The 21,164-nt window shown below is 43.2% G+C and overlaps 3 protein-coding genes across 3 annotated transcripts in view; 1 reads left to right on the plus strand and 2 right to left on the minus strand.

Annotated features, from left to right (window-relative positions):
* LOC139205776 (intermembrane lipid transfer protein VPS13B-like) overlaps positions 1 to 1,367 on the plus strand; it is a 309,322-nt gene extending 307,955 nt beyond the window's left edge. Inside the window, exon 68 of the mRNA XM_070836087.1 lies at positions 336 to 1,367. Within this exon, the coding sequence (XP_070692188.1) occupies positions 336 to 584 (249 nt within the window). The 3' untranslated portion in view covers positions 585 to 1,367. The remainder of the gene's footprint in view (positions 1 to 335) is intronic.
* Positions 1,368 to 1,709: 342 nt separating this feature from the next.
* Positions 1,710 to 17,559, minus strand: LOC139204793 (regulator of G-protein signaling 22). The gene is made up of 22 exons (XM_070834792.1): positions 17,527 to 17,559; positions 16,431 to 16,493; positions 16,166 to 16,348; positions 15,958 to 16,043; positions 15,142 to 15,320; positions 14,288 to 14,816; positions 13,934 to 14,095; positions 13,500 to 13,680; positions 13,009 to 13,110; positions 12,738 to 12,839; positions 11,134 to 11,328; positions 10,725 to 10,817; positions 10,160 to 10,350; positions 9,736 to 9,898; positions 7,157 to 7,321; positions 5,256 to 5,324; positions 4,542 to 4,700; positions 3,638 to 3,817; positions 3,360 to 3,542; positions 3,112 to 3,249; positions 2,748 to 2,847; positions 1,710 to 1,783 (listed from the first exon to the last, which is right to left on the minus strand). The coding sequence occupies exons 1-22, from the start codon at positions 17,557 to 17,559 to the stop codon at positions 1,710 to 1,712; spliced, it is 3,330 nt and encodes a 1,109-aa protein (XP_070690893.1).
* A 1-nt stretch (position 17,560) lies between these two features.
* Positions 17,561 to 20,774, minus strand: fbxo43 (F-box protein 43). Its single transcript, XM_070836075.1, has 5 exons — positions 19,981 to 20,774; positions 19,141 to 19,884; positions 18,544 to 18,646; positions 18,023 to 18,217; positions 17,561 to 17,877 (listed from the first exon to the last, which is right to left on the minus strand). Exons 1-5 carry the CDS (start codon positions 20,772 to 20,774, stop codon positions 17,629 to 17,631), a joined length of 2,085 nt encoding a protein of 694 aa, XP_070692176.1. The 3' UTR covers positions 17,561 to 17,628.
* Positions 20,775 to 21,164: the final 390 nt, after the last annotated feature.

The raw sequence follows: 21,164 nt of genomic DNA on the forward strand, positions 1-21,164 counted from the left end.
GTCTTGTGTCCATAAAAATACTAAACTTTTTTTGTGCATACTTCCACTTCAGCATGTACATATTTCCATGAGCAGCTGCTGCTTTAATATGAAGTTCAGCAGCTCCACATGAACCCACTGAATCTTTAAGAGGCAGTGACCTTTGACCTGCTGATCCACAGCAAATACGTGGCTAGTTCACTTCTTCTCACTGATTCCTGTCTGGTTGAAGATTAATTTAACTGCTGTAGCATTTGGTTGGTTGACTACAAACTTTGATGGCCCCTGACTGGACACCACATTCAGCAGATTTCATTTTCTCCGGTGTGTTGCTAAACGCGTCTGTCCTCTGGCAGGTGGACGGCGTTCGCGAGCGTCTGTCAGAGCAGCAGTATCGGCGACTGATGGATTACGTGATGCGAGCCTCCCAGTTTCTTTCCCCGTCTGCCGCCGCTCTCCAGCTGCAGCCCCCAGTGACGCTCGCAGAGTCCCCGCCGTCTGTCACCAAGTCTTACCGCTACCTGGTGGATCCCGCCTTCGCCAAGGTGTTTGTCAGCAAGTTCACCATGGTAAAGAACAAAGCCTTACGCATCGGATTCCACTAATGCACAGTAACACATGTGGCTCTATGCTTTAAAAAAAAAAAGGAAGAAAAAAGCTCTTTGTCCAATTCAAATTCAGCCTTAAAAAATCCTGGGATAAACCGTAGTTTGGCTCTGAAAAGATAGTGACCCGTTTATGCAAAACACATCTGTTGATGTACAAAAGGAATTTCTTTTATTAAAGTAAGTCCACCCGGCCATTCATGCCTTACAGGTGTAGATAATTCTTACAAATTGTCTATGAAATATATATTTTAGTTATCCACCATACAGCCACAGAGAAAATCAGAGGGATTAGAAACAGTTTGAAACACGTGGAAGCTCAGACGTTTCAATTAGCACATCATGTAGTGAACACTAAAACAAACTTAAGCCTTCTTGGACCAACAGTGTGTTTTTAAATCGGGGCTCATTCAGTCAGCGTGAAACCTCCTCTACACACCTAACAGGAGTCTCTCAGACCTGTTTCATTTCTATCCAAACAGTCTGTGGTGTTTCACTCTGCAGAATAAGCTCTTGGTGTTTACATTCTCTACGTAGTCACTGGGTCTCATGCCAATGTTAAGTGCAATATTATATACATGTTGATGGACGCTAGAGATACCAGCTGTCAACCAAAATGTTTTTATAGATGATGTAACACTTGTTTGACAATAACACTGTTCTTTGTAACCTTACGTCGATGCCAATCCCTCTCAGTGCAAACATGTTATTATTGTTGCCTTTTATAATGTTGAGCTCTATGTAAGATTAATGCCTTTAATGTATGTAAATGATAATATATTAATAGAAATAATTTTAATAAAAACATTAAAAATGATCAAATGTTAGTCCATCTTTGTGTGTACTATGAATTAATCACACTGGGTTTAAAAACATATTCTGACATCACATGTAAACTCAGCCTCAAACGTCTACCTCATCATCCAGATATCAGTAGCAGCTCTGCTCTCAGTTTTCACCCGCCGTGCTCCGATAACAGCGTCACTTCTTACATTTTGGTTTCACCGCATGTCGCAGGCTGCAGTAACACATGAGAGCCTGTTCCACTTGAGAGACAAAGTAACTGAGTCATGTGTGTTTACGTCTCATTTCACTCTTAACTTACTATTATATCTGTTACACTGTTTACTCTCCGTCCTGGAGGAGCGGCGTGAGGGCTGCTGCCGGCCGCGACTTAAAGCTGCAGTCAGAGGACGAGCCTGGAGACACAGAGAGAGACAGTCGAGTGACGGCGTGTGAAGCATCTGCTCCTGCAGTCTCTGAACATATGGACGGCTGCAGCTTTCACAGGGAATAAAAAGGGTTGTTTATGTCTGAAGGAGTATTAGTTTGCAGAGTCACAAACTGCATAAATGTTTCATGTCTGAAAAGGAGTAGGAAGAAGTGAATATTAATGAAGTCCTTCCCCTTCTTTTATATTTTATCATTGCACTTTGTGTTTAACATGAATTCCAGTTTTCACCGTACACAACGCAATTAAATCAATCAAAATTAAAACACTCATCTCAAACAGGAACAAGGCAATCAGACTAAAACAAAACAGCTCAAATCAAGATCAACTTGCACATGTTCCCTGTCTGAAGGGTGCAGATATATTCCTGTTTATACTGAACAAACACCTCCTAACTCTCCACGTTTGTCACCCAGGTCCTCATGCTGGGCTCATCTTCACCACTCAGGAATCAGTGATGAGCTCCATCTGTGCTCCTGACTGGCTTCCCTCTCTGTACCTTCCCATTAAAACACACTTTGCACCATGCTTCATTTCCAAAGGGGCCTCATTCACTAACGCCTGCGATAGCATCACGCTTCATTTGCACGTCCACGCAACGTGGGCTCAGTCTAACTCCTGCACAGAACATTGACACTTAATGGACAGGCTGAAGTGGCTGTTTTGGCCCAAGTTCTATGTAATGAGACAGTTTTGACATGCGGAGGGGGGCGGTTTGACAATGGTTTGGCTTCAGCTGCCAGGTAATATCAGCCGCCTTAGAAATTTAGCCTGGATTTTACCGTGGGAACGACTAAATGTCATTTCAGTGTTATGGTTTCCTGCGTTTAGTCTGTCTAGTAGCAGAGCGTCGTCAAAAGTGCTAGATGTGGGAGTTTTACTGAGCCCTGGGAGGAAGGGAGGAGTGTGTGTGTGTGTGTGTGTGTGTGTACCTGAGGCTGTGGAGAACGAGGCCTCCAGCTGACTCTGTCTCCTCAGCAGCACCTCCTCTCTCTTCAGAGCTGCCATGTACTTGGAGTAGGACCACGACAACTGAGGGAACATTTCCAGAAACGCAGTCAAATCTAACATGATTAGAAAAACAGTTCAATTAGAGGATCTAGTTTCTCCTTTACAGGCTGTGGTTGGACCTGATGAGGCCTCATTTGGACTTCATGCTGTAATTCAGTTTATCGTCACTGCAGTTTTTATTTTAATATGTTGTGCCTTCAGATAGTTATCAGAGCAAATCATTTCATTTGGTTTGGCTCCACATTCGCAATGTTTCCCCATCGGGAGCGTCAGACTGTTCCTTACCGGCTGTGTGGGAGTCAGCAGCACTTTGCCCTGTGTCCTTGATGGCTTTTTTTCACTTCTTCCCTCTTCTTCTACCTCGTCTTCATCATCTGTCTCTTCTTCCTCTCGAAGACTGGACTCTGGGCTCTTCAGCTGTTCCTGTGTAAAACAGGACAGACTGGACTACTTTCCCTTTCTGGACACTAGTGCAGTAGCTTTAGAAGTTGTATGATCACATTTTCATCAGTCAATCATTGTTATTTCCTCACCTGAGCTCTCCTCCTCTCGTCCTCTTCCTCCTCCTCCTCCTCTTTCCTCCTCTGTCTCCGCACTCTGGCTCTGTGTTTGACTCGTTTCTCCTGCAGCAGAGGAAGGAGCTGCTCCTCCTGGACACTGCTGCTCAGCTCTTGAAACTCAGGCCAAAACTTCAGCAGTTCACTGAACACTGACATCTACATACACAGACAGAGCGCACACATGCAGCCTGAACAGCAGAAGAAATACAACACAGTCCATACAGTTACACACACACACACACACACACTACCTGTGCCTCTCTGAAGATGTAAGGGCCCAGCTCGTTGCGTTTCTCCAGAATGTGTTGGGCCTGTTCAGAGGGGATGTCTATCTGCAGGGCGGGGGGCATGGAGGAGTCGATAAAGCAGTTAATGATGGTGGAGATCTTCTGCTGGATGGTGGTGTCGTCACTGTGGGAATGACAGAGGTCCTGCACACAGGAGGAGACGAGACAGAGGAGAAATTAAATGTGTTGTTAGGAAGTTCTCACTGAACATGAAATGTTGGGAACATCTCTGGAACTAAGAGGTGAATTCTGAACATGGAAAGGGTTTTTTTTCCTTCACTGAAAAGTTCTGAATCAATAAAGATGCTAACTTTCATTTCAAATGTGGCTGTGCAAGGCCATTTCCATTGAGTCTAAGATTGTCAGAGAAAAAAAAGCATACTCTCTGCAATGAAAGTGGAAACTTAAATATTCTCAGAGATTATAAAGTTTTAAATTTGGGAGAAAAAATTGAAAAACTCTGAGATTAAGCCACAAATTAATGAGGTAGTAAGGAAGGTAGGTAACAAAGTTTTTTCTTGTAAATTTGTGACTTTAGTTTCAGGGAATATTACTTCCATCCACTGTTGTGTTGTTTTTTTCTTAAACTACAATGTCCCTGATACACCACTGTCAAACTTCAGCAGATGAATGTGAAAACAAACTCATCCGTTCATCAGTCATTCAGTGAACATCCAAGTGAAGTAACACTAAACACATTTTTAATGGAGGGGGACTTAAAGTATTTCTTAGAATATTTTCTAATTTCCTGTCAGAGTTAATAATGGAGGGACACAGGAAAGAAGAGAGAAAGTGGAGTGGCATACGACACAGACACCAGACCAGTTGCCGTGACAGGCACACCACGGGGCTTTTCTACGTCTTTTACCTTGTATCTCTGCACCTCCAGCCAGAATAGCACATCATTTTCGAGGAAGTCTCCCTTCAGAGAGACAAAGTGCTGGAACTTCGTGCAAGTGACGGGGTCGAGCAGGATCCGTCGAAACAGCAGGATCTCTTTGGAGGAACTCATCCACAAGCCCTCAGCCTGCAGGGACACACGACAGCACAAGAGCACAAATAAAACACACGTAATCACCAGCGGTAGAGGATTGTGAGTGTGCTCCTGAACAACAGCAGTAAGGCTGATCTGTGACCTATGAGCTACGGTCTTAGCTCACAGAAAAATGAGATAATGATACTCCTTTATTCAGAAACGCTGCTCTTTGCCAACGGTGAGATAATGATCATAAAGATGAGAGTCACATGTATGAAAAGTCCTTCCTGTAATCATCCTGCTTAAAATGTGAAACGCTCATGTTTTATATCTGTGTTCTGCTGTGGAGCTCAGATGAGAGGACGGGAACAGAGCAGCATGGAAAACACTCCAAACACTATTAAAGGAAGGTTAGTAATGCTGATGCTTTAATCTTATTTACCCTGGATCCAATTTGGGAAAACTAACCACGAGGCCAGAATGGTGTTTGACAAAGCCAGTGCTTGAAGCCAAGTCATGAACTAAATCGCACATGCTTTCAGGCCAGGAAATGCCTTATTTCTCTCCATTCAAAATATCCAGCTTCCCCAGAGGATTTCTCCTTACCTTCCAGGCTTCTCTCCTCGTTCTGCGCCGACGGTAGACGTGCTGTGAGGGCCTGTCTGCTGCTTGGGGCTGCCGCACACACAGAAACACAGGTCAAAAGTCAGAAACTGAGTAAACTGGAATAAACAGGGACACTGAACACCTCTGAAACCTGCTGCTCTCAGTCACTGCCTGTAACTAAACTCTCCCCCCTCTTACCTTTAGCCTTCCCTCAGTCTTTATTTCCTCTGATCTTAGCCCTGAAATCTCCTCTTAGAGAGATCTTTACCTCTCTGATGTCCTGTCTCCAACCCCCAGCCTCCACCCTTCCACTCATCTCCTCCTCCAGCGCGTAATGCTAAACTACGTCTACCTCTCATTACTTAATGAGGGGATCCGTGTGACCAAACACAGTAAACTTGATAACATAATGAGACAGAGCAGCGGAATCTGTGGTTTATGTGTTACCACCTGATGAGGCAACCTGAGAGAGCGTTTAGCGGTTTCTCACATAGCAGAGCCACTAATGGGCGTCTGACGTCTTATCTGTCCGCTCTCAAGGCCGTGATGCAGCAGGGCCAAATGCTATTACTGTGCCAAGTACAGTTAATACAAGTATGCTAGTCGGGGTTGGCAGTGGGCTCAAATCTCTTCCACTTTTTTGATTTCTGGGATCACAAACAATAAAAAATGATGAACGCATTTCAAATCAGACCAACGTTTTTAATAATCTCTGCACATGTCAAATATCCTGCTCAGTGAATGGCCATGTGTTATGTATAGAAAGGCTTGGAATATATTTATCAGGAGGAGGTGGGTTTTCTTTTTCTTTTTTTTTTATAAAGCAGCAAAATATTTTAATTATGGACTGGAACACATCAAAATCTCAAGGTTGTTGCTTTTAATCGTCAAATAATTTGTACACTTTTCCAAAACAATGTGCCCATAAATCCTCCATGCAAATAATGTTCAAAAGCTCTCAGTGGTGTCTGACCTATAATCACTTTAACCACCGTTACAGAGGTTTCACAGCTGTCGCTAGTCTCCCAGCATCCACTGCTGCACACCATCATGGCAGCCCATCATAAACTGGTTGTGTGCTAATAATGACTACATACTGCCCAACCAGACACCACAACAACAACAAACATACTGCATGGTGTCTTTTAAACTTTTAGACTGCAGATTCCAACGAACTGGAAAACCCTCAGTTCTCCCTCTCCAAGCATCTAGAAAAACTAGAATAGGATTCATCCTCCCTAGCTGTATGTTAAATACATAAACTGTAATAAAGAAGTGGACTTAGCTTCCAAACCTGAGAAGTGAAGCCAATTTGTAAGTGAAATAAACGTGCATTCTTTCTAATGTCCAGCAGGGGGCGGCTCCACTGGCTCCAAACAGAAGTACATGGATGTCTATAAACAAATAAACCAACTTCTCACTTCTCAGTAAACATTTTATGGTCTCAGTTGCTAGTTTCAAGTCATTTTCAACACATCATGATGTTCACTTAGTAAATTATAAGCAGGGTATGCTATAGGACAAGACGACCCTCTGACTGGCCAATCAGAGGCGGTTTTCTGAATGAATCCTGCTTCTGGCTCTAAAAAACCAAGATGGTGACGGCCATGAAACCAGGATGGTGATGCCTGTAAAGCCAAACTTGAGGCCACTGTGGCTACATCCACTTCTATTATACAGTCTACGGTTAGATGATAAGAAGGATCCTCTATTTGTCACAACACACACACACAAAGTGGTTTTCTGTTTCCGGTCTTTATGCTAAACTAAGTGGCCTTGTGTTAGAGAGACAAACATGAGAGTGGTATCAATATTCTCTTCTGACTCTTTATGTGTTTTAAGAAACTTCTGCTCTGAGACAGCCAGTCAGTTGTGTGAGTGTTAAGAATGAGGGTGTCCACCTTTGGTTGGCGTCTCTGTCGCTCTGTGAACTCTGCTGTGGACAGGAAGAGAGGCAGCCATTCCTTCTCAATGTGATTCCTGACCATGTCCTGGATCTCCATGACGACCGGGTTTGAGAGACAGTCGAGCTTCAGACGCTCCAGCCCACCGGCAAGACGCAATATCTACACACAGAGAAAGAACGTAAGCAAGACGCAGTAGAGGCAGATGGTCGCATGTGTATTCATGTCTTGGATATGAATGCTAAAGAGTGTAAATGTCTGTAGATTACTATAAAACAACATGGAGAACATATGAGGAGGTGGACTCTGAATTAAACTGCCAACAGTGGGAAACCAGACTGAAATCTCTCCTTCCTGACTCCCGCTGTGCTCTTCATCATTCCCACAATCCCTCGGTTTCCTTCATCTCCCCTGTCTGCTTTCTGTCTTCATACATCGATCTGGCCATATCTCCCTATTTTTATCTCCTTTATATTTTCTCTCATCTCATTTTGCACGCACATAGGCACGCATGCACACATCCACTCGCACACAGGCTTCAGAAATGAGAACCAGTCGTGGCACTGGAGTGGGAGTCAGTAGATGAAAGGAGGCCAATCTGTGGCTGGATGACTGAGTGATTGAAAGAGTGAAGGGCCAAAGCAGTAAAGCTGTCAGTCTCTCTGCATCGCTCACGCAGACGAGAACCAACGCTGAGATGCAAGAGCAGCAGCCAGACCCAGTCCTGCAGAGTTAGAAGCACTAGAATTGGCATCCTTGTTCAAATGCAGTTATAATCATTATTTTGATGGGATTTATGAGATGAGGATGACAAATGACAAAGGTCATGTGCCAGAGTTGAAGTCATGTCAACAAGTACACTGTATGTCTCTCTATTAACCGCTGCTTCATGAGCATGCTGAAATCAGGGCTTTTCAATAGTCATTACTTTAATATGTCCTGTAATGGTGACCCCCATCCAGGGGTGTTTGTCTAGGGGGGGTCATGGAAATATTGTAGTGGCTCAGCTAATTTAGAAAAAAAAAAAAGTGTGAAAACTAGTTGGCAAGCTAGCGGGGAAGTCAAGAAAAGTTAGAAACATTCAGCCTTTTGAAAGGAGACCAGTCTGTGAATATTAAACTATTAACAGTAATGAATAAACGGCTTGAATAGCCAGCTGACAGTAACGGATAAATGACTGGAGAAGCTAATCATCAGATAACAGTTGGAACGTTAGCTGAAAGTAACAGATAAATAGTTCAAATAGAGTTGAGTAGAGTTATACCAATAAAAATGTATCTAAAGGTACTTGTTTTTTCATACATAGTGTGTATTAATGTCTGTTCCATACTAATCACCTCCATTATTTCTTTATTTATCACTATTTTTATCAATTTGTATTTACAGCACAGCTCGGATAAGGAATAGTTTGGGTGCTCTGTTTCTCTTCACGTCACTCCAAGTGTTAAAAGTGTTTTTGGGTATATACTGATTATGCATATATACTGTATTTACTATATACTATATGTATTACTATTGCGGTGTAGCTGATGCATTCACAGGTATAGATGCATATACACAATGACATCCTGGCACGGCTAAATGTGACCTCATTCAGATTTTCTCTTTCTGTTCCTCAAGGTGAGTGTACTCCATGTTTGGGTGGGTAGATAGGTTGTTAAATAAATAAATAGTCAGCTAAATTCAACAGACAAAAGGGTTGAAACTTCCAGCTTTTGCTACAAGTGCAGTTGGCTGAGCGGACCTACTGTATTAGTTCACTTAGCTTCAGTCATATGAAAACATTGTTGCTTGATGTAACTGATACTGTTAAATAACATCCAGTTTAAAGTCAGTTCAAATAAACACATTTGGAACATGCAGTGATATAGATTAGATTAGATTAACGCTGAGTTTATCTAAGGGAAGCTGCAGCAAACAAAAAAAAAAGCCTGGCAACCACTGTCCTATATCTTATAACACAAATGAGTAACCATTCTTTTCTGCAACACTATAATAAATACTACAGAGCAACCATCTCTGGTGTCCCGAAAGAGAAAATCAGGCTCACTGTCCTATCTACTCATCCTAACTCTACGCAGCATGCCCTCCTGCAGTAATCCTAGAATACAGAAACCTAATCTCAGACTATAAATGTCAGGAGAGATTTTATCCTACTGTCATTGTTACTGGAGCTGATCCTCTTTGTCTTTCTGGTTCCAAACCACACTCTTCTTCTTTATCTTGTTTTAATTCTAACCATGTCCTCCCATCCTCCGTTTCCCACTGACACCCTGCTGTCAGAGCTGTCAGCATGAAGTCTCCAGGATGCCAAAGATGGGAGATGGGAAACTGTGGGAGCCGCAGCAGCCTCTGTTTATCAAATCTGGTTGTTGAGCCTCAGCTGGAGCTCACATCCCATCTTGGGATTGTCATGTTATGGGCACCATGTTCCCATCCCTGCCTCTCCATTGCTTTCCCAGGAAGTTGACAATAATTCAATTTCAGTGGAACTGGATAGTGGATAGTGAAATTAGTATGTTTGCCAGTAAAACTGAGCACAATGTTTTCTTAAATCATATGACTGACTGACGTACGTCATTCTGTTGCTCTGTTGTGGCGGGGCTGTCAGAGCCAAAGAAGTACTTCCTGTTGAGGTATTTGGTTGCAATATGAGACGACCTCTCCTGCCTGACAGCTTTGTCCTTCTGAGGAGTCCTCCTGTACTGCTCCATATCCAACCAGCACGTCAGATGGATACTGAGCGGAAACACACATGTTCACAGCAACAGCAAGTTATTCTTCTCAGCTTAAACTTCAGCTTCTGCATTGAATACATCCAGCAAACAATACACTTTCTGCACAATCTCATGCTGCATTCATTTAATTTTAATGTGAATATGATGCACATTTGTGAGTCAGACAGTGTGATGCTGTAAATTTATTTCATGCATATTTAGGTAAAGTTGGGGGACATAAGTCTGAACAAAGGCCAAAAGTCTCCATGGTTACACAGCTCACCTGGCGTCCTGTTTCTGTAGGAAAGACATAAAGTGCCCGATCTCATGGCGATGACGGAGTAAGGAACCTAAACGGTAACCTTGGAAATTTGGAGACACTCTGGACCAAGAGTCAGGCGCTCTGGGGCCCTCTGAGAAGGGAGTAGAAGGTGTAATAGCAGAGGGAAATAGCATTGACCCGCACTGCTTCACCTGTAGAGGAGAGAATAAGTGACAGAGATGGAGACATGGAGCAGGAAAGTAGTATAAAACTCTTAACAGTGATTTTTCCACATCACATCATGTCTAAAACTGCCTCTTAGATGTATTAAAGTCACATGAAAGCACAGAGTCACATGGATCATTTCTCCTATATAACAGCAGTATGACACCATTTTTAAATGGCATGTTCATGCCAAGTAATCTAGTCTTGGAGCGGTAGATAACCGTTATTTCTAGTGAGGGATTCAGAAATCCTGGACAGGCCTTTTTCACATTATTGTTTACATTAGGTGGTGCGTGCTTTTTGGCTATCGGCTGAGCACCAACATCTTATAAATCTGTGGACCTCGTGGATGCTGGCTGACCTGTTTTAGTCTGTGCTGTGACTCCTCGTACAGGCGCTGGAGTTCCCTGTGCTCCTGAGTGTCGACGCAGCGCACCTCCTCCTGCACACACACCTGCACACACACACGAAGCCAATTAGAGCTGCAAGGACCATTTTTCAAATCAACCAGTTAATGATTTACGTCATTTTTCGGGCAGAAATGTCAGACATTTGATGGTCCAAGATTCCCCAATCTGAAAGCCAATCATGCACAGAACCACATTTAGGAAATTCAAAATAATAACTCTAATTAATTTCATCTCTACGTTATTCATACGTACACTAACATGAACACACATGTCTTGTGTGTGTTGCACTTCACTTGGGCACAACAGGGCAAATGCTTGTCAAAAGGGAAGTGAATTAAGCTGTGGCTGTACTGAGGATACCTTCTGGAAGGACTCTTTGTCCCTGCTGACCAGCAGTGTCCACGGCTCCATCAGGATGTTCAGTGTGTGTTCCTCAACCTTGTCAAACAACTCCTCAAAAGCAGGCATCAGTCGGTTGTATACCTCCCTTCTGACCTCCTCATCAACGCCAATGCTCCTCCTGGCAGAGCTGAAGAGGTAGGTGGAGTAAAGGAGCTGAGAAGAAAAGAGAAGAGAAGAGAAGAGATCATAAAAATGTCATCACTTGAGCAACATTTCTCCTCACAACCACCATCACTTCCATCATCACCATTGTTCGGTGCTCTCATACACAATATTCACTATCTCTCATCACTGCTGCCATCACACCACATAAATGTCACTCATTTAACCCTCTTGGCCACGGCACTGTGGAAAGATCATCTAAATGTCATTCTTCTGGTGAACTAAAGGTTAACTGAAGGAAAATGGATTTCACTGTGAGGTATTCTGGACAGGACTGCTCAGCTTTCCTCCGTGGTCCAGCTGCAGCCAGACTGGGTGGTTCTGGGTGACTGGACTGGCGCGGAGCTGGGGGGGTCTGACTCACTTGTTTTTATGGATGTTTAAATCCCTCCACTTAGTGAGGGGTAAAGAGGGCAGAGAGAGGCAGGGAGGAGAGCGGGAGTGGCAGGCCAAGGGAGCACGCAAACAAGAGCAGGTGTGTGTGTGTGTGTGTGTGTAAAAGGGTTGGTAACAGAAAATGTTATACGTGGTCCCTTTTTCATTGCCTTTTGATGACTTCGTTTTTTATTGCTGTTTAAGTTTCATACATTTTTAGACATTTGTTCGCTCCAACTTTAATTTATCGTGATGATTTTTCCTGGCGTCTTTTGTAAAGGAGGCCTCTTTATCTTTCTGGATATTGTATTCCTCTGAATGAAGGGCCTTAATTTAAGTTTTAAATTAGCTGTAACCTTCTTTTCTCCCCACAGAAAACATGAGTTACACAAATGTACCTATTTTTTATTGCTCAAAATTAATTTGATGTTGCACAGTTGGCCTTGGCAGCAAAACTTTACTTAAGAAACCAAAGAAAGAAAATCATGAAATAATAAACAATTTATTATCTGGAGTGGTGAGTTGGGTTTTTTTGGCAAAAGAAAAATTAAATTATCCTGGGAGGAGTGTTCTGTGGCAGGACAAACCCTACTAATGCACTGCTCAGCCAGCCTGGACTCAAATTCAAGCATGTGTCAGCCCTGCGATTGGCTGTGACCGCTCCAGGGTGTACCCCGCCTCTCACCCAGTGTCAGATGGGATTAGCTCCAGCTCCCCTGCGACCCTTAAGGATGAGGTCTTGAATCACCCTGAATCACCCTTTGGTAATAATGACCAGCTCACTATACATTACATATATACATTATCCCTTACGTGTTATTGATGTCTAAATAGCTGACATCAATCTTACTTATCTATCTATCACCTTAGGTTTCTGTCGCACTATGTTGACATGTGTGGAGTGCACATACCGTGGTTAAACCAGACACTAATTAACAGCTTAGTATTTTTGCTTAACTGTGAGAAGGATGGAGAAACTCCATCTTTAACAGAACAGCTTTGGTCTTGATCTTGTGCGTGCTGACCTGTGCCTGTCTCTGTACTCTGTAGGCGTCCAGTCCGTCCTGATAGAACAGCTCGCGGTAGTGCTGCAGGTCAGTCCAAAAGTTAACTGCATTCTCCCACAGCTGAAACAAATAAAACAATCCTCACGGCAACTGTCATCATGAACTGTGTGTAAAACAACTTAACATAAAATGTTACGGTTCCAAACAATTACATTTAAATGTGCAATCATGATTAAATTGATGGCCTATATGGAGTCAAAGTGCATAAATCCAGTAGCTGCTGTTGTACCTGGTTTCCAGATTGTTCACAGAAGTTTGTGAAGTATAAGCCGGCACACGATTCAACAGACAGCGCCTGCAACATCTTTTCCATTCTGCTGCTGTCCAGTAACTGACTTCTGCCAGAATATGACTGATGGGATACATACACAGGTTTAATACGATCAATAACATAAAAATAACTTAAAACTAGAGGCTAATAATTATTCGTATTATTTCTTACTCTGAGAATTCTTTTTTAACAATGCATTGTTTAGTCACTAAACAAATAATGATCCAATATTCAAATTATGATATAAAACAGAGGAAGACAACAAATCCTCAGTGGAGAAGCTGGAGACTAATGTTTGATTAACTGATTGATCTGATTTAAGTGCATGCCAGGCACTGCTGCCACTGTAAGAGCTCCATTGTTGTTGGAGTTATTGCTTCATTTCATGTCTCTCTTCCCAAAATTAAACCTTTTACACACTGAATGGTCTCATATTCTAACTCTCCTACCTGTGTATGGTCAGTGTGGGGCAGCAGGCAGGTGTCAGGGCGGTGAGGAGGCGGGATCAAAGAGCCCTGGTGGGGCTGTATGACTGACAGCGGGCTAACACACCACTCCGTCCGCAGCCTGAGATGAGGGGAGTCATTATGGTCTGCCTGAACACAACGGGACGTCCAGAACCGAGGGGCCCTGTGGAGGAAGGGGAGAGGGAATTACCAAGGACGTTTACGCCAAGACTTGTACTTATAAGGATATAACTTATAGCATATGACAAGTAAATGCAAAGGGTGTTGCATTACAGCATAGATGGTCCATTATAATAGCAATTGTAGTAAATCATACGTATAGACACATAAAACTATATAAATAGACAGTGCACACACAAGCTCGGTATGTATGGTCAACATCAGACAATCTAATTACTATGAATTGTGAATCTCACCAGTAGTAGAGCAGAGACTCAGTGAGGAAGGGCTGAACTGAGCACAGCTTCTCTTCTGTCCAGTAGAGGGAGGTAGTCAGTCCCAGTCTGGAGAGCAGCTCCACATTTAGACTGCTTTGGCTGCTGCTCAGCAGGTACCAGCTCCTCATTAGGACCAAATGCCTGATCAGAATACCATTACATTATTATCAATACATTTCCAAAACACAAGCACAGTGTCTTTTTTTATTCATAGCTGCAGTTATCATCCAAAGTGTTGAGTTCAATATCAAACCATAAGTGTTGCACAGAGGCTGTTAGCTTCTGTAAAAACACCAGAAAGAGCATTGAGTGTCACTGTGTTGTAATGTTTACCTGCTCTTCTGCTCTTTGTTCTGCGTAGCTTTCAGTCTCTCTATATCCATCCAGAGATTAAGCAGCTTCTCTCCTGGCGTTCCTCGCAAAAACTCCTTAAAGTCATCCAAGCCTGGTCTATTGCCACGGCAACAGGAACCATAGCAACAAATATGGAGGACATTTTCCTGGTCTGTGCCCTTTCTCCCCACCTCCCAATTCTTCTTAAACCACTCTGTCTTTTCCTCCACTCCACTCCCCCTCTTGCCTTCTTGAACTTTATCTTTGTTCCACACCAATCTCTCTCTGCTCCCATCAGCCGAACGCTGGCAAACTTCACTCCCACCGGATCCATCTGTGCTGGTACAATTTGTCTGGCTGAAACAGTCAGTGTTTGCCTGGCTCTGACCATCCATCACATTCAGTGCATTGTTAAGCACCTCTTTAACCACTCTGGCAGCCAGGCTCTCCAGCTGTAGGTCAGAGGACTCATAATTGTGGCTGCCGGACTCTGTGAGATGCTGCTCCTCTGAAATACCAGCTGATGGCGCTGTGAAGTAAAGGCTCACGTCTGTTTGTGGGCTCTGGAGCTCGTGGGTGTTGTCACGGTTAAGGTTAGAGGAGGAGGAACACGAGGAAGACGAAGAGGAAGAGAGGCACGGGTTCTCTGGCTCTGAACAGCTGGAGATACCTCTGGATGATTCACTGCATTTTGTGTCGATATGTTCCTTCTGGCCACAGGGTAAACATAAAACGCTGGGCATCCTCACAGACCCTGAACAGTAAGGAAAGGGAGAACAGAAGAACCCTTATCTTCATAACTAGACTTCAGCCTGCACACATACACAGTGCACTATGTACACACCAGTATGTACCTTGTTTTGCTGAGATGTTCTCTTGAGAGCGAGAGTGCGTTAGGACCTTGAGTGCATTTTTATTTTCCTTGTCAAACTGGGAGTAAACCCGCAGCTGTGGGGCTGACAGGGTGCTTCGACCTGAGCTGCTTTTCCTCCTCTGTAGATTTGGGTCCCACTGAAACAACAGCTTGGCTAGTCTGCAAGAAATCAGAAAGAAAAACTGATGCATCACCAGTCACAGAACACACAAGCAGGTGTTTTCTAAAAGCATTCATTTTATGATTAAATTGTTTTTTTTCTGTTTCTGTATGCTTTGCAGGTTGCAAGGTAGCATGGGTCAGTAAGTCATCTGATCTGTGCAGGGATGTGGCTTTAAGGCTTCTCGCAAGATGCATAAGCAATTAGGTGGACTAAAACAGAGGAGGAAGTAGGCCAGGAGTCTTGAGCGCTATCACAATGACTCCCAGATGCTACACAGTAACCACAGTAGAGGCTAACACTCCATAATCACTCACAAAAAGCATTCTTTGAAAATGGTGAAGATCATCATATGTGATAAAGTCGAGCAAATAATGTTAAAAATCCAGTTTAGTAGGCAAGTGTTTTCAGGTTGCAGCAGAGCTGTAATGACAGCAAAGTGACACACAGCCAGGAATTAATAATAATCTGACAAGTGAATGAGCTAAATTAAACACCAACTTAATCAATAATATAAAAACATGTTATAGTAATGACAAGATGTAAACTCAAGCCAATGCAGCATTTATATGAAATAAACTGCATGTGTTTTGTACAGAGTAGGTCCAAGAACAAATTGCCCAGCACTTCTCGTACCTGTATTCACTGTAGCAATCACTTTGGAGGAAAAAGGGCAATCTCTCTTTCATGATCCACTGAATTCCTTGCTCTCTGTCCAGGCACTGCAAAGGTCAGGGAGGCATGTTCCTCAAGTCAGTACAGACTTCTGTTCATCTCCAAAACCAAATATACCCATGTATTGATTGATGAGTTCCACACCCACAGAGATTCATTTGCTACGTACACAGACTGTGTAATGGTTGTCTACTGGAGGAGTCCTGCCCAGTAGTGTGGAGTCACCAGTCAGGAGTGTTGTTTTGCTGTGGTGTAGGACTGATCTGATTCTTCTGGAGATAAACTCAGCCGCTCCACTCTCCACCTCATACAGCTCAGTCTCCGGGTTATACAGCAAAGCCTCTGGGAAAGACTGGAAAAGGATGCAAGGGTGTAAAAACTGTGGAAACATTTCGTCAAAAATGTGGTACATCTATAGATTAGGACTACATTACCGGCAGACTTAAGAAGTCATTGAAGTAGTAAACCAATAAACCATCAGAGGCCAGAGAGTTCTCCTGCAGAGACACACAACACAAATCTTAACACCATCCACTGAAAGAGGAAAAAAGAAATCCTAAAACTGAACTGTGTTACAGATTGAAAAAGTTGTGAAATGTCTAACAAAAACTTGTACTCACAAAATTGTCAGCAGTAAGATGGGGAAACTCTTAAGGTAGGAAGCAAAACATAAGTCGATCAATCAAGACCAGCTCCAAACAAAATAAATTAAAGTTTATTAGAAGTGCTGCTCTTACCTGTTGAAATTACTCCACACATTGTTCTCAAAAGTCAAAAGCCTCTACAGCATTTCAAACTGTCGACCCGGAAAGTCGAGTCAAGCAGTCACACTTGAACATCGGCTTGCCACAAACCTCTCAGTGTGATTACAGACACACCGAGTGCAGGTTGCTATGGAAGTGGACTCATTTTCAAAACACAGGGGGCGGTAAAAGTTTAACTACAGACGACTGGAGAGAAACAAGTACAAGTTTGTGTTTCTTGTTGCAGTTTAAGACTAGAAAATACTTTATTCTAAGTTATTCACAGAATGTACATAACTGTTAACAACATCAGTAACATGTTTAAAAAGAAAAAGACAAAAAAAAAAAGGTCAAATGAGAGAATGACCTTCTTGCAGTTAAGACAAAGTAATGTAATTCCACTAGATGGCGCCAAACACTGACAAATTCATGTGTACAGATTACAGTGGAGATTCAGTCTGAAAATGACCAATTACATCACAAATGAGACAAATGACACTTAAGTTAAAAAGAAAAGAAAAAAAATAATCAAATTTATTTTAAAACTGCTGAAAATGCATCGGTAAAAGTCGAAAATTCAAAAAAAAAAAAAAAAATCTGTACATTTGATCCATGTGTATGGAAAAGTACATCAACATCAAAATTCGATTTTTGTACTGCTGGTGAGACATCCTTCACATTCATAATTAAAAACACACAAGTAAGAACTGTTGAAAAAAGAGGGGAAACACAGCACATAGACAGGCACAAAGACAAATTGGTAAGTACAGACGTTGCTCTCATGTACTGGAAAATCAGTTTCCTTGTCGCTCAGCCACATCCTGACCTTCAAGGCTGAGAAAATGCTAAAAAGATTTCAGCATAACAAATAGGAATACAATTCACTTCCTCATAGCCTCCTGACGTTTCGCTTGCTTTGAGCGCTTCCTGGAAGCAGTATGTCCTTCTTGCGGCGGCCTACAGACTGGCTGCCACACTCTTTAGAGCCGTGGAAAGCACACAGGCAGGCAGTGCAAAACTGGAAACCACAGTCGGCTCGGCTGCACACACCCTCCCCTTTCACCGAGTGACACCTTGCAGGATGCTGACATCGAGGGCAGGGCTTGAGGCACTCATCATTGAAGAGGGTTTTGGCAACCTGAAAGAAAAAGAAAAGATTTGAAGTAAATGTTTTATATGAACTTCCCCAGCAGTTCCTTCAGTAAGGTAAATTAGAAACCTCATCTCCACTTAACAGAAATTAATAACACTTTTAATAATAATTTTTTATTTTTAAAACTCACTTCTAGAAATTTATCCCGTTTGCTGCTGCTGCCTGAGAGCAAGACGCTGTGCTGTAGTGGGGTTAAAGTGCTATTTCCTGACTGCGGGGTGCAGTAGCTGGAGGTCCTAGACTGGGCCTGAACAGTCTTGAGGGCCGACCTCCTCAGCAGAGCAAGTCTGGTCTCTGCATCAGGGACATGGGCAACTCCACCAAGCTGTAGGACAACAGAACAAAGTCAGAAGCTCATTTCAACTATTAGTCGATGTCCTTATTGCTCAAATGTTACTTCACACTGAATCACATCGGTCACAAACGTACTGTTGCAATGGTCTCTAGATTCCTTTTTTTTTTTTCCCCAAACACTGCTGATCTTACACCATCAATGTCATAGCAGATTTTACTTTGCGCCTAGAGTAAGTATTTTCTATCTGCTGCCAGAGTAAAATCCACAGTGCCCTACATAACACTGGTATACCAATATGAGATTCATTAGACATTGGAAACTGGTAACAACAGTGGCTAATGTGGCAAATCTCCTACCTCAAGAGCAGCCTCTATTTCACTCAGATGGGCTCTTCTCTTAAAACTAGCTTGCTTGTCTTGTCGGATGATTTCATTCCAGCTCTTGCACACTTGACCACACCTGCCAAATACAAACAAATGCATGTGTGAGACCAATATTTTCAGCCCTCATTGCACCTCTAATGCTGGCTGTGTCCTTGACAGTTCATTACGCCCAATGTTTTGAGTAATAAACATCAAACAAAAGTCTGACCTTCTCAGATGGAACTTGGATGCTTTGTGAATTATTATAAACTCTTCTGCTCTTTGGTGCTACAAACTGCATCATTTACATATATTGAATTTGATACATTTAGACAACTGTAATGTTCTGTGCTTTGGTCTAAACACCCTTGACATGCTGTATGCAGTTCATATTTTATTCATACATGTATTTATAATTTAATCCTGTCATAACAAGTAATCATCAGTTTAACCAATGACAGACTGGGAATTGAGCTACTTAACCTTTGAGAAGTAAGGATGGTCTGTTATATAGTAGAACCAACAAAGTATGAAAGTCAATATGTATACGAGTAATGACAGCTATGTTTGTTGAGAGCATGAACTCCTCACCTGTAGATGCTCTCAGGGGTCAGGTGGCCGAGTATGACCGTCAGGATATGCCTGAGGTTCCTCTTCCTCAGCTCTGCGAGTATGTCCACCTTCCCCAGGCCCATCTTCCTGCCGATCAGCCCTGCCAATGGCATGGTGGTCCTGAACGCCACCGGGGTCTCAGCCAGGGCAACTGTGGACTTCAGCTGCTCCTTAAGGCTTGGACTTTGGCCAACAAACATCTGGGCTTTCTGCTGGCACATTGCATGAACCAACTGCAAAGCTGGAGTCAGAGAAAGATCGGCTGGGGTTGTCCTGAGAGGAGTTACTTCTGGATTGGCAAAAGGTGTCAGGTTTTCTGGTTTGTTTGTGGTCGCCCTTAGTGGGGTGGTATAGTCTTGTTTTGCAGAGGCCAAACTATCAGAAGTGATGCGATTGCCAGATGTAACAGAAAGGACACTGCGAGGGGTGGCAACATCAACAAAAACCTCATCGTCTTTAGAGCGGCTGTGGCACCGACGAAGATGTTCATGCTTTCTGTCCGTTGGGTCTTCGTCAGACTGGGAGCCCCCTTCTTTAAGTGTAGACAACCGGTGCTGACGCTGCAAACGGGAGCGCCGCTTTGCCTCTGCCAGATTTGGGGTTTCACAATATCCCCTAGAGGCAGAGAGCAGCAGCTCCTGGAATGAGCCATCATGGTCCACTGAGGAGTCTTGGGATTTATCAAGGGTCAGGGAACCGAAACCGCTGTCTTCACACACAGACCTGTGCCGGGGTTAGAAGGGGGTTAATACAGGCATGATTTGTGATAAATCCTTTAAATTTACAATAAAATGTAGAATATAAAAAAAAAGCCCATACCTGATGTATTTGGGTGTATATATGGATGATGGTGTGCACAAAACACTGGAGCTCTCAGACAAGTTATGCGTCACACGTGTGATTGGTGATTGAGAGTTTGCCTTAGTTGAGGCAGGCAGGGATTTGGTGAAGCATGGAGTCTCAATATTAACTTGATCAGAGGCAGAGATGCTCTCACTGAAATCTGCATCTGAGATCGAAACTCTTCTCTCAAAACTGGAAAGGTGAGCAGAGTTGAGTTTACCGTCTTCAAGAGTGGAGGTCCTGATCTGCGTGAAGAGGAGACGGCGTTTCCTACCAGACAGTGGCAGATCCTGGTCCAGTTTTAAAGTGCTTGATGCCAACGCCCCCGTCACAGTGTCTAGAGAGTCAAATGATGCACTGAGCCAGTGTTCAGACCTGACACTGATGGAGGATTCAGTCCTTTTGGTGAATGGTGATCTCGTGCCATCAGTTTTGCAATCTGTAGTGGGTCTGCACAGAAGTTTGTGTCGCAACGAGGAATCTCTTTTAGGAGTTTCACACCAGTTCACAGCTGACGGCCGCTGGACTCCCCTGGTTTCCAAAAACCAGACAGGTTGTCTGGTTCGCTCCTTAGGTGTGACAGAAAGCCTGAGGTTCTCTTTAGGCGTTTCATTGAACTCTACTGGAGACAAAGACCTGCAGGAGTCAGCTCCACGGACACTCCGTGGGCTGTGGAATAAACCCGAGTATCCACTGTCAGAGCAGTCGTCGTAACAGTGCTTGCCTTTGCAGCTCTCGTGGTAGCCATTTGATTCAGGAGTGCACTGCATTTCCCTCCTCCTGTGAGGACTTTTGGTCCCAAACACAGTGGAAAGGACGTCAACTGACCTGCAGACAACAAAAACATAGGAAGTGAAGCTACTCAAGGACAACTGAGGAGCATGAACTGCACCCATTTGGTTTTTTTTAAAGCAAATTTGACTTTATCACAGAAAATCAAGCTACAAAAGATGTGATATGCTCATCAGTAGCATCATCTTTACATAGTTTGTTAACAGAGAACAGTTCATTTTCCAACTGTAAAGTATCCTGCTAGAGGCATCAATCTTTAATCATCAAGTTTTAATGTATCCTTATCAAAACGATTTGCAGGTTATGTCTTCATGTTTAAAACGGAAGTCAGCTGATAAATTGTTCCTGCTTGGCAAGTAACAAGTTTA

This window comes from Pempheris klunzingeri, chromosome 8, assembly GCF_042242105.1.
Source record: "Pempheris klunzingeri isolate RE-2024b chromosome 8, fPemKlu1.hap1, whole genome shotgun sequence".
Lineage (NCBI taxonomy): Eukaryota > Metazoa > Chordata > Actinopteri > Acropomatiformes > Pempheridae > Pempheris > Pempheris klunzingeri.